The sequence below is a fragment of the Spermophilus citellus genome, assembly GCF_964194105.1.
Source record: "Spermophilus citellus genome assembly, chromosome: 10".
NCBI classification, from domain to species: Eukaryota; Metazoa; Chordata; class Mammalia; order Rodentia; family Sciuridae; genus Spermophilus; species Spermophilus citellus.
In genome coordinates this window covers 116,719,416-116,738,378 of record NC_138197.1, presented here as the reverse complement: position 1 = coordinate 116,738,378, position 18,963 = coordinate 116,719,416, and the positions used below count along the sequence as shown (strand labels likewise).

The 18,963-nt window shown below is 37.5% G+C and overlaps 1 protein-coding gene across 2 annotated transcripts in view; it reads right to left on the bottom strand.

Annotated features, from left to right (window-relative positions):
• Positions 1-1,650: 1,650 nt before the first annotated feature.
• The window catches only part of SLC17A8 (solute carrier family 17 member 8), a 49,812-nt gene continuing 32,499 nt past the window's right edge, over positions 1,651-18,963 (bottom strand). For both annotated transcript variants that reach the window (XM_081311319.1, XM_081311320.1), the window contains exons 6-12: positions 15,993-16,079; positions 15,497-15,636; positions 15,216-15,365; positions 14,217-14,349; positions 8,288-8,398; positions 3,967-4,094; positions 1,651-2,277 (exon numbers count right to left, since the gene is read on the bottom strand). In XM_081311319.1, coding sequence (XP_081167445.1) covers positions 1,933-2,277; positions 3,967-4,094; positions 8,288-8,398; positions 14,217-14,349; positions 15,216-15,365; positions 15,497-15,636; positions 15,993-16,079 — 1,094 coding nt within the window. In that variant the 3' untranslated portion in view covers positions 1,651-1,932. The remainder of the gene's footprint in view (positions 2,278-3,966; positions 4,095-8,287; positions 8,399-14,216; positions 14,350-15,215; positions 15,366-15,496; positions 15,637-15,992; positions 16,080-18,963) is intronic.

Genomic DNA, 18,963 nt, shown 5'->3' with positions numbered 1-18,963 from the left:
TCCACTGGCTACTATAATTTTTTTACTTAAGAAACAGGACAATTTTCACAATAAACTCTGTGTCTGATGAATGAAAATGACATAGGATGCTTTCTTTATGACTGAAAAATTCCCCAAAAAGGTTAAAAGATGATATCAATAATGTTTGATATTTAATGAGCACTTTTATATTCTAAGGGGCTTACATGGATTAATTCCTTAAAAAGATTTAAAGATATCTTATAAATTATATACCAATGATATAAAGAATATTATTTAATGGAAATTCTGGCAATTCTTTTTTTTTAATCCAAGATTACTCTTGTTTTGTTTTTGTTAGTTCTAATATTATTCTTTTTATAAACTACATTATAATTCCACAGATACAACTAGGCAACAGAAATATATATGGGAAAATTAGAGGGAAAAATACTTTACTATAATATACTACAAGAAAGTCTATCTTTTTTTCATGATATTAAACTTTTCTTCTAAAAATAATAAAATTTTCAAAATCAATGAAGAGGAAAATAATTTTATTTTTAAATAATCTTTTACATGCCACATTACATTTTTAAATATATGTAGAGAGTACCCATGTTATTGCCTGATGCAATCAAAGATGAGTTTTTCAACACCAATTACAGGTTTAATTGTCTCAGTTTTTTTCATTGTAGTATTTCCCTGTAGAACTACTGCTATATTGTTGTATCTTCCCTGCATATCATTCCAAAGAAAGTTATTATGAAGAGTTCCACCATAATTTTGTACAATTTAATTAAACTTCTTAATATAATCACAAGCAGGAAAAGGCTAAAGACATACTTTTTTAAAACAGAAGATTCTTTCAAGACAATTTTATCTAATAAAATGCACAAACCTACTTCTGAAACTATTAAATGTCTTAAAGATTTGTAATTTGAAACATTATTTAACTACATTCTTGATATTTCAAAGGGTTAAAATTTAATAGTCAACCCCTTGTTTATTTCTTTTCAGCCATGCTGACTATTGGATTCCTAGAAATTTGGTTCTCTTGCTTAGCTTCTTTTTTTTTTTTTCCGCTTTACTGATTTGAATCTCTCATATAATTTGTGACCCTGAATATTTTAAAAACCTGTGAATTTATAAAATGGTTGGGTTCTTCAATTAATATAAGACCCTAAGTTTCTTAGAGTCCAGACAGTCATTTAATGTTTGAATTCCCTCTGCCACTCCCATCCCCCACACCTACCCCAAAGAGAATTACCCACAAGACATTTCATTCCATTTCCAATTTTCATTACTAATAATGTCTTCCCTGTCCTGAGCTGAAATCTTCTTTCGTACAACTGCCACTCATTTTGGGCTTTGCCAATCTCAGCACTAGCCCTGGCCAGACGACCTTGGGCAAGTTAATGTCTTCTTGCTTTAGTTTCCTTAGTTGTAAAATGGAGATAATAAATGTATGTTATCAATACATGGAGATTAAATAAAAATGTTTATAAAGCACCTGGCACAACAGAGGGCCTCTAAGAATGGTACCCTGTATTAGAAATAAGAAACCCTCCTCTGCATGGCTGCCATCTGAGATGTGGTAGCAACTATCATTTACTCTCCTCTTGATCAAACACCCCCATTTCCTTCCATGTTTCTTTGAACAAAAAGATATTGTCTTCCTTATTCTTCTAGTCATTCCTTTTCACATAAGTTCAGTTCTTTGAGAAAAGGGTCAACTGCCAATCCACATATATACGTATTAAACTATTTTATCAACTGAGAACAAACTCTATATTCATGTCATTGCAGAATAATATTTTCTTTTTTACATTGCTATTTAATCTTCTTCCTTTCCCCTCCTACCTCAAGTGTCCCCATATGTGGCCCCCTGGCAAGCTGGACTCTGAGGAAGGCAATAAGTATGGATACTTTATGGTTCTAATGTGAGGAAAAGACAGAAGCACCTCTCAGATATTAGGATATATCTGAGAAGTTTCCCTCTTCGTTCTGGTAGGACGACAGTTCTCCCTCCTCGAGGGTCATTTCTCTCTGTCCTCTGTGTTCCTTCTTCTGGAATTCACAATTTTGAGTGGTGGCGCCATAAGACATCTTCTTTCTGGGACTCACAAAAGTCTCGTGGTTGAGTTCTGTCTCCTCAGCTAATTCATCTTGGTCAATGATTCCACATTTCTCCTCACAGAGAGACTCTGGGTCTGCCCAATCCTGTTTCTCCCCAGAAGCAAAGATGCCATAGAAGATCACACCACTGTAGTGCACCAGTGCAGCAATGAGGAACACATTCTGCCACTCCTCACGGGTCTAAATGGAAAACAAAATGCAATTAATGTTTTCACCTAAAACAGAGATCTAGCAGTGTGTTCTGAAGGCATTCACTGAGACAAAACTACCTGCCAAACCCAAGGCAACACTGTGCTTCTTAGGAGGACATGGTCAGATGCTGCATTAAGACTATAATGAGGGTTAGGGTTGTGGCTCACTGGTAGAGCACTTGCCTAGCATGTGTGAGGCACTGGGTTCAATTCTCAGCACTGCATATATAAATACATAAAATAAAGGTCCATCACCAACTTTAAAAAAAGACTAGAATGAATGTGATTTTGAATTTTAAAAATACATTTTAAAATAAATGACATGCAAAAATGCATGCTGCACCATTGCATAGCTCTCCTAAACATACAAATGTGCTTTCCTGTGTCACAGTAAACTAAGCCACATTTGCTTTAGGACCCAACAATTTTAAATATCAGAAATCTCTTTCTGGCTTACTTTTGGGTAAACAATATCTGAGCCATTGAAGTGTTCAACCTTTATGATCAGTAGCTTATTTATAATCATATTTTCTACGTAAAAAATAGTAAATCAAAAAATAGGGACTTGGGTATAGATCACAGTAGAGTGCTTGCCTCGCATGCACAAGGCCCTAGATTTCATATCCAGTCCTGCAAAAGTTGGGGAGGATAGTGTTTAAAGTAAGCAGAAGATAATATCTTAGATTGATAGGCATGTTACTGATCTTATCATCTCATGAACAAAAAGGGGAAAAATGGGGCTGGGGAGATAGCTCAGCGATAGAGTGCTTGCCTAGCACATGTGAGGCCTGGGTTTGATCCTCAGCACCACATACAAATAAATAAATGGAATAAAGGTGTTAAAAAAATTCCTTCCTTTAAAAAAAAAAAGGGAAAACATGGATTCTTTGGCTGTCTCCAAATTCCATCTTCCTTTTTTGTCAACGAGCAAGGAAAGTTACCTCACACTTTCTTCTCAAAGAAGATGGAAGAATATCTGAAGTCATATTTGTAATAAGCAATTTGACTAAGAAAATAGGCCAAAACCCCATACCAGCAAATAATTCCTGATTATAAAAAGTGGATCCTGAAATTTTTTCCCGATAAAGATACAGAAATCAAGTGGCCTGTGGTTGAACTCTGGATGGGTTGCAGGATCTCTCTGTACCTCCCATGCTGGTGTAAATACACAAAGGCTCAATAAAGACTGAGTTCCACACCCTTGAAGGTTCTTAGGAAGGATCATTAATGTCTTGTTTATTTTGCTTCTGAACAAGGAAGTAGAACAGCACTAATATTCTTATGCTAGAACACACTAGGCAATAGATGGAAATAACCTATAAAGTTTAATCACTTCAAATTATAAAACAATCTTGGTAACTCATTTATCCTGAGTTGATTGCCTCAGTTTCTTCTTTGGGTCTCTCAATGGTCTCTGTGACCTTCATCCTTGTCCCCTACACCTTTATTTCTTAGTTGAGAAAACATGGAACCAAACAACAATCAGTCCTGGTGGCATCAACAAGTAATGATACAAGAAACAGGAGGAGGAGGAAAGAAGAGGAAGAAGTGGTTCAGCAACTTCATCAAGGTTAAGGACACAGGTATTTACATTTTCAGGCTCAGGTAGGGCCTTGAGATCTCAAGTTTTGCAGCACTTCTACTGTAACCCATAACCACAAAGGAGACCATTCATTACCTTGTGCTTGGTCATTGCACCAACAATGAGGGGACAGACCATTCCAGAGAGGGTTCCCACTCCATTTGAGATCCCCATGAGAATGCTGGCATAGCGGGGAGCAATGTCGAGGTGGTTGACGTTAAAACCTACAGTGAAGCCAAAAACCTCAAAATCAGAGTCAAGAATGGGATTTCAGATATCCTTTGAGAAACACTTGTTGTGCCCCGATTCTCATCAATCCACTGGATACCCTCTAGTATATGACTAATGGGCCCTCTACCAAGAGGCCTCAGTTTAGCACTGCCAGGCTGTGTCTGCACAAAACAGTTAAACATGCTACTACTAGCAATGTCTGCTTGGGTTCTGGATGGGGAGAATTGCAGCATGTGTGTCCTGTAGATCTGGAACTCCAAAACATAGTGTTTAGGGAATCCTGAAAAGCCAAAGCCTGCACCACATCTTTTCAGAGTAAACAATCAAATTTGTAGAATCCAACCTTACTTTGTAATATGTCCCCTCCTACCCCCAGACTCACTCCTAAAAGGCCCTGTAGGTAAGTCTGCCTTCATGTCCATGCAGCTTACAGGAAAGGCTGGGTTTTGGTTTTTGTTTTTTAAATAATAAATATTTGCATAAACATTAGCAGAGCCCTCTATAATTGATAAAAACACTTTCACACACCTACTTGATTTGGAGTCTGTGCATTTCAGATTTGAATTTTATCTCCATCTCATACTCAAGTGCATTTTTACCTTAGTTCTCTCATCACTAAAGATGAGGATCCTCATCAGTAAAGATGGTGGTCTTGTGATTCACCTCCTAAAGATACTGTGGCCTGAGACTCAAGAGAAACGGGTATCTGGGAGCCCTTAGAAAAGAGCTGAGCTATTGTAACCACCATCACCACTGTTGCTTCCACTGTCATTGCTAAGCATTTCCCTGTCTCTGGGGTCTTCTATCAAAATTGGTGAAAGTGGTAAAATAGGAGGTAAGATAATATGTTGCCAACACCTCACTGTAGAATTCATCTGTCAGGAGAAAAGAATGAGTAGAAGGAAGGGGAAACCAGTGAAGGAAGGAAAGGCAGAGCTATGAACAAGGCTTGAGGCAGTGGAAATCAACTTTGCCAATACAGCCCAAGGGTGCATTTCAGAGTCAGCTCTGAGGTGCAACCCGAGTCTAAGGATTTAAACTTCCTAAGCCTAAATTTCCTCATCTATAAATTGGGGGTAGTTATTCCCATACATTTTTGAGTATTAAATTAAATGCATGAACCTTCTATAACTGATAAAACACTTTCATGTGTTTGAATGTATGTTGAATATCTGCTACCCAGAGGTATTACCTATACTCTTGATAGGTTGTTAGCCATCTGTCTTATTTACCACTACCTCCCCTGCACTAGAAAAGCGTCTGGCATAGAGTAGCTACTCCCTAAGTATTTGTTTAATTAATAACTAATTTCAGTTACTGAAATTACAACAAGGGGTTGTAATTTTGTTTATTCATATCTTTGTTTCCCTTGTTTGTTTGTTTTTTAATTCTCTTTCTGTACAAAGAACCTGGAAATAGGATTTAAAACAAACATTTTTTTCCCTAATCTTGCATATTGTTTGGCTGCTTTTTTCCTACCTCCATTCATGGAACATTTTTGAGAAAACCATTTCTGTAATAAACATACCTTCTCTTTCAGATCAAAGTGCCAGCAAGTCAGAATATAAAACAGCTGCAAGATTAATTAATCTTACAGTTCATTTGAATGTGATAAATACTTTATTAGAAAAGAACCCAGAGATAAAAAGCAATTAATGATTGTCTAGTATTATATTCTGATACAAAGCCTAGGCATCTGTGTTCAGCTAAAGATAATGTGACAATATCTCAGTTTCTTGATGATTGCTCCACAATCCTAGTGTTCTGGGTGTGGGGGCAATCATCAAGAAACTGAGATATTGATAGATTTTTGTAGCAAATGAGAAACTGGGAGAGTCTGTATTTTCTACACAGAACATCTCCCAAAGTGGCCGTCACTCGGGCTTAGCATCTTTCTAGCCTCACCTATCAAGATTGTCTTGTGTATAATCAGCTCCCGAATTGTGCCAGTCTTCCCCAGAATCCTTATTTATTCCTTGCAAATTTTGCAGACAGCAGATCCTTAGGAACTATCACCCTCATGGATACAGTCACTCCCACAGTGTCATTGTTGAGTCAGATAGACTTTTATTTCAATTTAAGCTACTCAACATATTTAGGTAAATTAAATTACCTTTCTGAGCTTCAATATCCTCATCAGTAAAATGGACATAGCAATTCCCTTATCATAAGGTTGTGATGGGGATTAAATGAGAGATCGTGCTTTAAAAGTGGCAAGCATGCCATAATCCCAGCAACTAGGGAGACTGAGGAAAGAGGATTGCAAGTTCAAGGCCAGCCTCAGCAACTTAGCAAGGCCCTAGGCAACTTAATGAGAACTTGTCTCAAAATAAAAAGGGCTGGGGATGTGGCTCTGTGGTTAAACATCCCTGGATGCAATCCCTAGCACCCTCCTCCCCCAACAACAACAACAAAAAAAAAAAAAAGGAGGAAAGAAAAAGTGGCAAGTGGCAAGCATTAAGTGTTTTTTTAAAAAATGGTAGCAGCTATGATTGGGGGCATTGGGTTTCTCTCCTTCTGATTGTGACTTAATTGGCAATCCAAAGGAAAGGAAGCAATATGAACCTGAACGTTTCAATATCTCTGAAGACAGGATATGAATCTCTTTTGCATCACAGAGTTATCAAGGGAAGGTGTCCCTCAACATCCTATTGGAAGAAAGTCATGACTGCTCTAACCTGGCTACTCAGAGGACGCTATCAGCATCACTGCGGAGCTTGTTAGAAATACAGACCTCAGGCCCCACTCTGGACCTACCAAATCAGCCTCTGAATTCTGCAAGATCTTAGGGTAGTTTCTACTTGCATTAAAGTTTGGTAAGCAAGGGTTAGTGTGCATAATAATATAGCAATAGCAACAGTGAATACTTAAAATTTTGTTCTGCCTCTGACGCTGTGCTAAGGGCTTCAAATACCTTGTTTCCACTTGAATGTTAACTTTCTGAGGGCAGAATGTTTGATTTGTTCACTGTATCACCCCACTGCTGAGAGCAGTGCCTACCTAGTAGAAAGTGTGGGGAAATGCATCAAAGATCTCCATCCATCCTCCCAACAACCCCATGAAGTTGTGGTTGTCTCTCTCCAATCTCTGGATGAGAACTTAAATAATTTAGCAAATTTTTCTTTTATAAATGAAAAGTAGTTAAGGATGGTCTTGCACCCAGGTCCAAACCCAAATTCCTAGACACAAGCTACTTTGAAAGTAGATATTTCTTCCCAATTTATTCATTAGCTCTATTTACTTTTCATAGATATCTCAAGCCCCTATTTTAGGGTAGTTTAGACCAAAAGTTCCATCTTTTTTTGTTCTAGCACATTACCACTCTATTTGATATTAAAGGTAGGCTGAGATAATGAGAAAAATATAGACAGATGACAGGTGTAACTGTGCTTCTGTCCTTTTGTCACCAACCATATGGCATTAGAAAAGTTCCCAGTTTTTCTGAGTTTTTGATAAATATCAGTAAAATAATGAAAAATCAGTAAAATATTGATACTACTACTTGCTTCACAATGCTGTGAGATAGATGCAATTATATGAAATTTTTGGTACAATTTTTATTGAGATATTTAAAAATTAGACAAACAACTAAATTTTGCTTTCCCATCCAGTTTTGCACGGGGAGCTTCTGAAGTCTATTAGATATGACATGGTTGCACACTGGCTTCTCAAAGTAGATTGATTTCTGCCCCTGTAAAATGGGGATCCTAACAGCACTGACACCCCTAGGGTAGTTATGGGAATGATAGGGCTTAATACACATAAAGAGTTTTGAATATGCTTGATCAAGGTCAACTTGTGTCTTCATTACTATTCCTACCTGCTCCACCTGTCCTGAAAGTCCACTTTCCTCCCCAGACCTCCATTTAGAAAATGGAGCCTTCATTTTCTAAAATCTAAGGAAGCTTCCTTAAAAAAAAAAAAAAAAAAAAAAAGTAGGTCTCTGCTTGTGTCTCAAGGAAGTCACCTGTGACTTTTTCCAGGGCAGAGTAAGTAGGGACAACCCCAGCTTAAATGGATGACTAAGTCCATCCCAGTCATCTTACAATGTCTCCCATTAGATAGACTCTCTAGGCAGTGAGTGGCCCTGTTCCTCAGAGTGGCCTGGCTACTGAAGGAGGGGGCTACAAGGCCCTGTCTTTCCTTCCTCCTAAGACAAGATTCAGACACACCAAGGATACTTTACCTGAAATGGCAAATCCACTAAATCCTACAGCAAGCACCAAAAAGGAGATAGCCACCCCTTTGGTGTGGGAAAAACCAACCACCAGGAGCAAGGTTGCCTCCATGCCAAAACCTGCAAATGGAAACAATGGGGGGGAGTGTCATTTTCGTGTCAGCCAGAGGTTATTAATTTATCAAATAAGAATGAATCCATATTTCCATGGACCTAGATTTTGCTCCATACTTTCTAGCACAATGCTATTACCCAGATGGGAGATTCTGTGAACTTGATAACATTATCTTGATGCACATTGAACACCAAATGGTTCCAGTGATGTTCCTGGGATGAGGAATGTTATTATTAGTCAATTCATGAGTTGTTGTACATACTATTTCTAAATACTAAAACTCTTCTACATGCTTTTACTGATTCCTTGTTTGACTACATAGGTTATGGCCTCCCACATAAAAATAACATGACAAAATGGACATAGTGCTATACATTTGTGATCACGGTTGTTCAGATGGCTAAGGTAGGAGGACTATGAATTCAAGGCCAGCCCAGGCAATTTATCAAGATCCTGTCTCAAAATATTTTTTTTAAATAGGGGGAAGAGTGTACCTCAGGGATAGAGTGCTTGCCTAGCAAGTGTGAAGCCCTGAGTTCAATCCCCAATACCACAAAAAAATAGAATTAAAATAACACAACAATATTAATATTTATTGCCAGAAATTGCCAGAAAGCTGTAGTAGATAAATATCTGAAATAAAAATCAGGGCCTGACTGCTTGTAACAGAGAAAGCAAAATTCTTCACCAAATCTCAGATATTTGCATAAAAACACAGCAGGACAAAAGTACTTTCTGTTCCTTTCATTCAAAATAAGTGAGTCCAGCACAATAAAAATGGATGAGAAAATTATGAATAAATTTCTTCTCATCAAAAAAAAAAAAAAGTCAGCCCACAGCACACAAATAAATACCATTTGCAGTATGTGAAGTGCCCTGGGAACGGGGAGACAATCAGCGATGCTTCACTCTGGAGACTGCTGATGCTAGACATCCCCACACCACTGACCTACAGTTACATCAAAGGCAACATACCCAAACCACGTCTCAGTTCCCCTACTTTTTTACTCCTAAGAAAAATGAAGCAACCACCACCAATAAGTTCTTTGTTTTCCTTCTCTAAATTAATCTCCTAATATTCGTGTTTAGGACCCAGACTATAAAAGTCAGACGAGATTGGCATTCAGTTCCACCTCAGAATCACTGATTATGTAACCCTAGACAAGTTACTTCACCTCTTCAATTCCTCACTGGAAAAAAAAAACAATGGAGATAATAATACAACCTTGTAGCATACTGGGAGACGAAATGCAATTGCATATGTGAGGTGGATGGGCACTGTTCAACAAATGGTTACCAAAAGTCCAATGCAGGAACTTGAGAATAATCTTGTATTTCTCTTCTTTCCTCTGTTTCCACATAAAAATCTATAGGTTTGTCCTCAAAAATATCTACCAACTTCCACTTTCCCTACCTTTGCCTCTGTCCTAGTCCTGGGCCCCCTTTGCCTCTCACCCAGACAATTACAATAGCCTTTTTGGTGGTCTTCCCTCCTTGTCCTCCTCTGGTCCATTCCCTCACCACTGTCTTCCTAAATCACATGTCCCTTCTTTGCTTAAAACATTTGTCAAGGGCTCCATGTCGATAGTACAGCATTATATAATAGTCCCTCTTGCTGTTCCAGTTTCCTCTCCTGCCAGCCCTCACCTCTGACCTCACTGTTCATGTGCCAAACATAGCCCTCTGTGTTGAATTAACTGCTCTAAAACTTCTCTAATCCACACAACCTGTCTCATGCCCATGTGTATTTCATGTACTATTCCTTGCCTGGGACATTCTTTTCCCACCATCTTCTCTTTTTCTAGAGAAGTTATTCTCCTTTAAAGTTCAGTTCAAATATTGTTCCTCTAAAAGATTAACATTAAATAGAGTCATGAGGTGGGAGGGAAAGGGAGAGAAAAGGGAAATTGCATGGAAATGGAGGGAGACCTCATTGTTATACAAAATTACATATAAGAGGTTGTGAGGGCAATGGAAAATAAACAAGGAGAGAAATGAATTACAGTAGATGGGGTAGAGAGAGAAGATGCGAGGGGAGGGGAGGGGGATGGTAGAGGATAGGAAGGGTAGCAGAATACAACAGTTACTATTATGGCATTATGTAAAAATGTGGATGTGTAACCAATGTGATTCTGCAATCTTTGTAATGTTTTGAATAACCAATAAAAAAAATATTGTTCCTCTAGAAAGCTTCCTGGAAAACTCTACGCCACCCTCAATCAGTGAAACTGACATCTCCTCCTCCTCCTCCTCCTCCTCCTCCTCCTCCTCCTTCTCCTCCCCCTCTCCTCCTCCTCCTCCTCCTCCTTCTCCTCCTCCTCCTCCTTCTTCTTCTTCTTACTTGCCATAGAACTTTTCACACTGCTTTGTAATTTTTCATTTGTGTTTCTGCCTCTCCCACAAAACTGTAATTTTAACACAAAATCTAGCTTAGCACAGAATGCACACCCGATAAATAACACTTAATCAATTAATGCCAGGGAAAGAAAATGGGATCAAAGTTAAAAAAAAAAACATTTAGGTTGGAATGAAAGCTATAGCACTTATTGTAAATTTGGTTAAGTTACTCATTTCTTCAAAACTACCATAGAGAAAGGCAAGTATTAATCTCTATTTTAGACGGAACCAGTTGTGCTTTTAAAATATGGGTTTGGGCCAGGTAGAGTGGTGCATACCTGTAATCCCAGCAGTTCAGGAGGCTGAGGCAGGAGGATCACAAGTTCAAAGCCAGCCTCAGCAACTTAGTGAGGCCCTAAGTAACTCAGTGAGACCCTGTCCCTAGGAAAAATATTAAAAAGGGCTGGGGATATAGCTTAGTGGTTAAGTGCCACTGGGTTCAATCCCTGGTACAAAAAAAAAAAATAGTAGGTGTGGGCTGGAGATATAGCTCAGTGGTAGGATGCTTGCTCATCATGCACAACGTCCTAGGTTTGATCCCAACCTTGGGGGATAGGGAAGAAAACTGGGTTTTATATCATTTGCTACTTGTTCTTAATTTGCTTCATAGTTTCAAATTAATCAGAGAAAAATTGCTGGTGTTCAATATACTGACTATATGTGTTTTAGAAGTAATCTACCTTAAATAACAAAGCATTTGACCGACTCTCTTTAACATTTCAACAAAGATTGTGCCAGAAAGTTGATTCCCCCAAAGAATTAGAATGAGGACATTGTATGAAGAATAACACTTAGAAATGATATGTATTGCTTCATCTGTAAGAATAAAGGTGATCTTGACCAAATTGTTAGCAGATTGCCAAAGTAAGTAAAAGCAGTGAAGAGCCTAAATGGTTTCTCTTGATGGTTAAAGTGCTAGAGATAGGACTGTATGTTTCAGGAGCTTAAGGATAAAATTTGAATTTCAGGGATAACCAAAATATCCTTAAAAATGAACCTATGTAAAGTTAAGATAAACAACATTAAGATTTAAAGACCCTGGGTTCAATCCCCAGCACCACACACACACACACACACACACACACACACACACACAAGATTTAAAGACCTAAGAACATTTTCATTTCATATTAAAATAGCCTGGGGTTCACACAGCAACTGATTCAGCCAGACTAGAATTTTTTCGTTTTAGTCATATTTACAGGTACTACAGTGGGGAATACAAGGATCTTGGAAATATGCCCTGAGTCAGAAAGAGCTAGAACAGAACATCATGTCTTAAGGTGATCTTCTTGTTTTAACTGTTTGTATCAACGCATGTCTCTTGTCTGTGGAAAAAAAAGGAGGACAAAACAGGTTCCAAGATGCATGTGATCCTTCTTAGATGTGAAATGGCCATGTAATTCTTTTTAGGAAACATGAAACCAACTGAAATTCTCTAGACGATCCTCACAAGCATCTTGTCATATCAAAATAAATCTGGATTTTTCAGTGATCATACTATGTTTTTAGGTAGTTGTCACTCATCTAGCATCTCTATTTAAACAAAGAAGGATGACTGTGGTCTTTTTCTGTATTTTTTTTTAAGTTTCTATGTAAAATTCACTGATCATACTATGTCAAAATATAAAACAATAAGAAAAAAACCAGTGAAAAGGTATTTTTAAAAGATGGGAGGAATGTTTGGGAGATATCATATATATTCTACTTTCTGCGTGAAAAAAAAATTTTTTTTCTCTCAACGGGCACTTTGTTAGCACTTAAAATTTTTTTGAGTTCTCATTACCAATACCCAACACCATCTCCACCACTGTCTCACTCTGACTCCCATCTCCACCATCAAATTGCCTTCTCTGACACTTAGCCCCCTGTGTCCTCTTACACAAACCTTTGTATTACATGGGGCCCACCCAATAATACAGGATAATCTCCCCATCGCAAGATCCGTAATTTAATCATGCCTGCAAAGTCCCTTTTGAGAAGTGGGCAAATATATTCAGGGATTCTAAGAATTAGAACCTGGATATTATTCTGCCTACTATAGCTGCTTGGAAAGGATCTTGAATGCAGAGCCCCAGAGGTTCCCCTTCAACCCATCATAGAGTAGGCCTGTTCCTACCAACCTTCAGTCTCCTACACAAAAGCTCAAGTTAAGGTCAAGCCCAACAATTTCTGCCTAATAGACCTGACCCATCTGGAGTCAGAGCATGCTCAATCCCTCCTTTTCGATTTAAATCCCAGTTGTGACCTCTTTCAGAATATCCTCTTACTCCCACCTGACCCCGGCCCCCTGGAGAGGTAGCAACAAAGAGTGACTGGGAGAATTGGCAATTTTCTCAGTCTGACCTGATACCTTACACAGAATCGGCTGCTCAAGTAAGTCACTTTATTTTGCCTCAGTTTTATTTCTGTAAATTGCATGTAGTTATAGAACTTGCTTTACATTGGAATTATGAAGATTAAATAAGATAATATATGTAAAGAATTTAGTGTTTGGCATAGAAATTACTCAATAAATGCTAATTTAAAAAGCAAAACAAATAAGACAAAAATGGAGAGGTTAAAAAATGGTGAACAATTACAAACATTGCAGATGTTCATGACTAATTTCACCTAGTCTTTTGGGAAATCACCTTTCACTTTATTTTTCTAAAATGAAAACATAAAGCAGGTATAAACAAACCAAAAGAAAATGATTGTGTGTACTGTGTATTTGTGTGTGCAAAGTGTGTTATGTGTGTATGCATGTACCCCATGCACAAGCATAAGTTGGGAAGAAAGAAGTCTATTCAGAAAAAATACTTTCCTTTCCTGTAGTGTATGCCTGTCATCCCAGTGACTTGGGAAGCTAAGGCAAGAGAATCACAAGTTTAAGACCATTCTGGGCAACTTGGTAAGTTCCTATCTCAAAACAAAACAAAAAAAAATGAAAAGGACTTGGGATGTAACTCAGTGGTAAAGTGCCTCTGGGTTCAATCTTCAGTATCTAAAAAAATAATAAGAAGAAATATTTTCTTATATGTTTTACCAAAATATACATATATGTGAAAAGGGAGGAAGGAAGAAAGGAAATAAACTATGTAAACAATATATGTAGACGAACATGTGGAAAAGATAAATAATAAACAGATATATAACTGGACGTCATGTGGCTTTGGCTTGAGAGTAGACAAAAGAAACATTTTTTGGTTTTAAGCATGCCCTGATATATCAGGCATCAGCTAGTTGTCCTACCTCAGGTTGCACAAGTACAGGCTAAATGGCCACTTAGCAGTAGTGTGATAGACACAATCGTCTGCTGGAGGGACAGACCTAAGGGTTTCTAAGATCCATCCCAATAACTAAACATGTTTTCTAAAGTTTCTGAAGTCCCATTCACTCTCATTCTTCAAAAGCTGCTTAAGCTTCCTGTGAAATCCACAGTACCTCCACAGTTCATGATCTTTCTGACAGCAGTTGTGGTCAAAATCTTCCTGCTTCTTAAATAATCAGCCAATTGCCCTCCAATAGGCACAACGATTGTCATCACCATGTGTGGGACTGCCGACAAGAGACCCACCTGGAAGGAAAAAGCACATTTCTTCTAAGAGATGCATCTCTGTCATTTCCTGCTCCCCCTCATTCCACTGCCCCACAGCCTCCACCAAATTTAATCTTTTAATGTGGGATCCAGGATGGTCTGAATGTCAGAATAAACACAACGAACGAGTGAATGATTTCGAGCATGATGATGACTCTTATTCATCACAGAGACCCCAGCAGCCAGCACAGGGCTCAGTACTTAAAAGGCAGACCACTTGGCACAGAGTAAGTGCTCACTGGTGGCAGCCACCATTTGGTGACTCTACTAGTTCTTCCATAATACCCATAGCTATGCAGACATAGACCTCTGCTAGGCTCTTGTTTCTTCCCTGTAGGAAGAAGATTTTGTTCTTTTATGATGATAGTTTGTTTCACTATCAAAAACCTCCCTCCCTGTAAACAGCCTAATGAAAGTGGCTGGGGACACTGAAGGACATTCTTTCTAAACCATCCCAAGCAATTGTTATTACTGCTACTGCCAGCACTAAATAGAGAAGAGCATCTGAAAATGAACTTTTAAGGTTCTTTCTATGGAGTAGTTTATAGAGAGAAAAGAAAGCACATCTTTTTATCCTTAATATACATTGAGTTAACTTCAAAAACGCCTTGAAATTAGGTACAAATAAAATTTTTACAAGCAGCTTAATACAGCTCTGATCCTAAGAAAAAATTAAATATCCAATATACCATGCACTGAATATATAACTTGTCTGACCTCCAAGATATTAGATGTCACAGAACAATTATGAGTTTTGATCAGCAGTTTAATTATTTTATCATACAAATATATTCTCAGAAACAAGGGAGTTAAAGTTCAAGAATATTTGAAGCATGTGTGTTTACCTTACTTATTGCAAATCCAAAGACCTCTTCAAAATAAGCAGGCTGACTTATTAAGAGGAGATAAAAGGTCCAGCTTCTGCAAAAATTTGCCACAATGATTGCATAAACCGGCAATGATGTGAAAAATCTTTTCCATGGTGTATTAAATTTCTAAAGAGTGAAAATATTATGAGATTTTCCATGAAAATATTGACATCTTATTTTTTTAAGAGTATGACACAATTACTAAGAGAAATATCCATATGAAAGAGGCAAGACTTTATCTTTCCATTTATACTTACATTTAGACTGGCCAAATTGGCACCTTCTCCAATGCTTGTCTCTATATATGTCTTCTCCTCGTTGGATATTGTGGGGTGAGCTGCAGGGCACTCATAGGCCTGCAACAGCCAGAACATGTACCAGATAATTCCAAGCATGCCTGCAGTTAAAAAACAGAAGGCTTGATGATATGGTCTAATTGTCTTCCTTCTCTCAATTTTTCAATTTTTAAAATATTCCAAAATTACAATAAGAATTTCTCAGCTAAGAGAAATTATTTTGTTATATTTTCCTGTTGTTGTTCACAGGTATTTAAAGAAAAATAATGTTCTGCTAGTTAAAAAAAAAAACAAGTTTAATAAAAGTATTAAACTCAAAAAATAAGTGTTCCTTTTATGTAATACATTGGTCTTAGTGACCTTTATTTTCGTATAATAAACTCTTAGCTAAGCCCTTCTAGAATTAAGCACCATCTTCATGAGTCATGGTGTGAACACATAATGACAAACCACTCACCATAAATATAAAAGACAGAGGCCCATCCAATGTACTGCACCAATACCCCAGCCAGAGGCATGGCAACCACTGCACCCGCATAGGAGCCTGGAATCAGAAAAGATGGAGGGAAATTGACCAGTCACCATGCAAACCTTTTCAACCCATTTTCATGTGACAAAGCTGAGGACAAATCAAACTGAGCCTGAGTCTGACTGCACTAACTCCCAGTGCGCCCAAAAACAGGACTCCCAGGAAAGGAAGGCTACCAGGATACCCTTGAGCTTCACCCAGGGACCATCCAGGGATTAGACCAAGATTTTTCAGGTGCCATGAAGTGGAAGGACATGAGAGAATGGAATCAGAAGATGAGAAAAATCTAAGAGAAATTTTTCAAATGCAAACAAGCACAATATTGGGTGCTGAAGATAGTAAGCGAAAGAACATATGGAACCTGCCTTGCAGAGTTCACAGCTGGGAGGATTCTCACCTTCGTCCTTAAATAAGAGACATTGAACTATTAAAAGGATTATGTTTTTTTTTTTTTTAATAGACTTGATATTTAAAAAAAAGAAAAAGAAACAGTTGAATTCCAGGAAGGCAGGAAGGCTCTTGTCTCCCTCCATTCACTTCCCAAGTAGATACATTTTGAAAGTTTATTTCTGTGGAATAAAAATTATAGGAGGCCATTATTTTGGATGAGGTTCTTGCACTGGACCCCAACAGACCACACTAAAAATCAAAATGAAGTTACTCATGCTAAAGTTTCACCAATCCAAAATTAAGCTATTTATCTAACTCTTCTTTTTTGTTGTTGTTGTTGTTTACCTATATTTTATTTATTTGTTTGTTTGTTTTTAATGTGGTGCTGAGGATCAAACCCTATGCCTCACATGTGCTAGGTAAACAGTCTGCCACCCAGCTACCGTCCAGGCCTTTATCTGACTTTTCAGGAAACCAGGAAAATGAGAGAACAGCCAATATCCCAAACAGGCCAGTTTAATTGGCATAATGGAGTTCTCCATGTCTTAATACTTAGACAAAAAGGATAACCTGATGTTAGCCAGATATTTTTCTATTGTTCTGTGTATGTGTCCCTGCTGTCCTTCAAGGAAAATAACTTTGAAATAATCAGTCTGCTTTTTGTTCTTCGTTTCTGCTTTTTTCAGACCTTTTCTGTCCATAAAACCAACCTCTTCTGTTCAAGCCATTTGAAATAATCATTTTATTTTCTGAAATGAACTGCTGCTGATTCTACAATCAAAAATAAAGCCAATTAAGATCCTTAAGCTAGCCAGGTGCCCATCTGTAATTCCAGCAACTTGGAAGGCTAAGATAGAATTGCAAGACGGAGGCTACCCTGGGAAATTTAGCAAGACTTGTCTCTAAATAAAAAGGACTGGGAATATAGCTCACAGATAAAGCCCCCCTAGATTCAATCCCCAGTACCAGAAAAAAAAAGATATTTAAATTGTTGTAATTTTGTCCTTTTACATTTTTTACTTTGTAAATACTTAACCTTTTAAATAGTTGCCTATGTAAGGTAAAATAATAAGATATCTAGACAAGATAATAAGGGCTAGAGGCAGTGAAGTGGAGCACCTGTCTTCTCTAGCCACAGGACATCTGGAAAGAAAACACTACCCCTGCAAACTCCCAAAAAATACTAACTGAATTGAAAAATTACTATCTGAAACTCCCCCTGGGCCTTGGATGAGAAATTCTTGCTTCATAAAAATAAGCATCATGTAAGGAAATTCCACATTCCAGAATCCAGTGCTAAAGAAGATTTTTAGGAAATGGGAAGTGGGGGATCTTCCAGAGAAATGGATTAAACCATATCTTTCTGAACTGGCCTGACTCTCTAAGAAAGATCCAACATGGAATCTGGAATCATTAATACTACACCCAAGGAAGTTGAAAGATTCATTCACAAATAAAATAGGAATGAAATATCTGTGAGGTTTATTTGAGGGTAAACTAAACTATGTATATGAAATGCTTTGTAAGCTATAAAGGGTTACATAAACACTATATAGCTTATATAGCTATATAGCTTATATAGCGTTTATGTAACTCAAACTCAAGTCCAACATCATTCTAAATGGACAAAAACTGAAAGAATTCCCTCTAAAAAACTGGAACAAAACAGGGATGTCCTCTTTTATTCAACATAGTCCTGGAAACTCTATAGCCAGAGCACTTAGACAAAAGAAAGATATTAAAGGGATGAAAATAGGAAAAGAAGAACTCAAACTGTTTATTTCTATTTGACAACGACATGAATCTATATTTACAAGACCCCAAAAACTCTACCAGAAAACTTGTAGAACTCATAAATGAATTCAGCAAAGGAGCAGAAAATAAAATTAACACCCATAAATCAATTATGTTCCTATACCTCAGTGATAAAACAACTGAAAGAGAAATAAGGAAAACTATCCCACTCACAATAGCCTAGAAAAAAATAAAATATTGGGGAATCAATCTAACAAGAGAGGAGAAAGACCTTTATAGTAAAAACTACAGAATACTAAAGAAAGAAATTGAAGAAGACCTTAAAAGATAGAAATACCTCCCAGCTCTTAGATAGGCAAAAGTAATATTGTCACAATGGCCATACTACCAAAAGTGCTATACAGATTTAATGCAATTCCTATTAAGGTTCCGATGATCTGATGATGTTCTTCATAGAAATAGAGAAAGCAGTCATAAAATTCATTTGGAAAAATAAGAGGACCAGAATAGCCAAAGTAATCCTCAGTGAGAAAAGTGAAGCAGGAGGCATCACAATACCAGATCTTAAATTATACTACAGAGCTATAATAACAAAAATGGCATGGTATTGGCGGACATGAAGACCAATGGAACAGAATAGAAGACACAGAGACAAACCCACATAAATGCAGTTATCTCATACTTAACAAAGATACCATAATCATACATTGAAGAAAAGATAGCTTCTTCAACAAATGGAAAACTGGAAATCCAT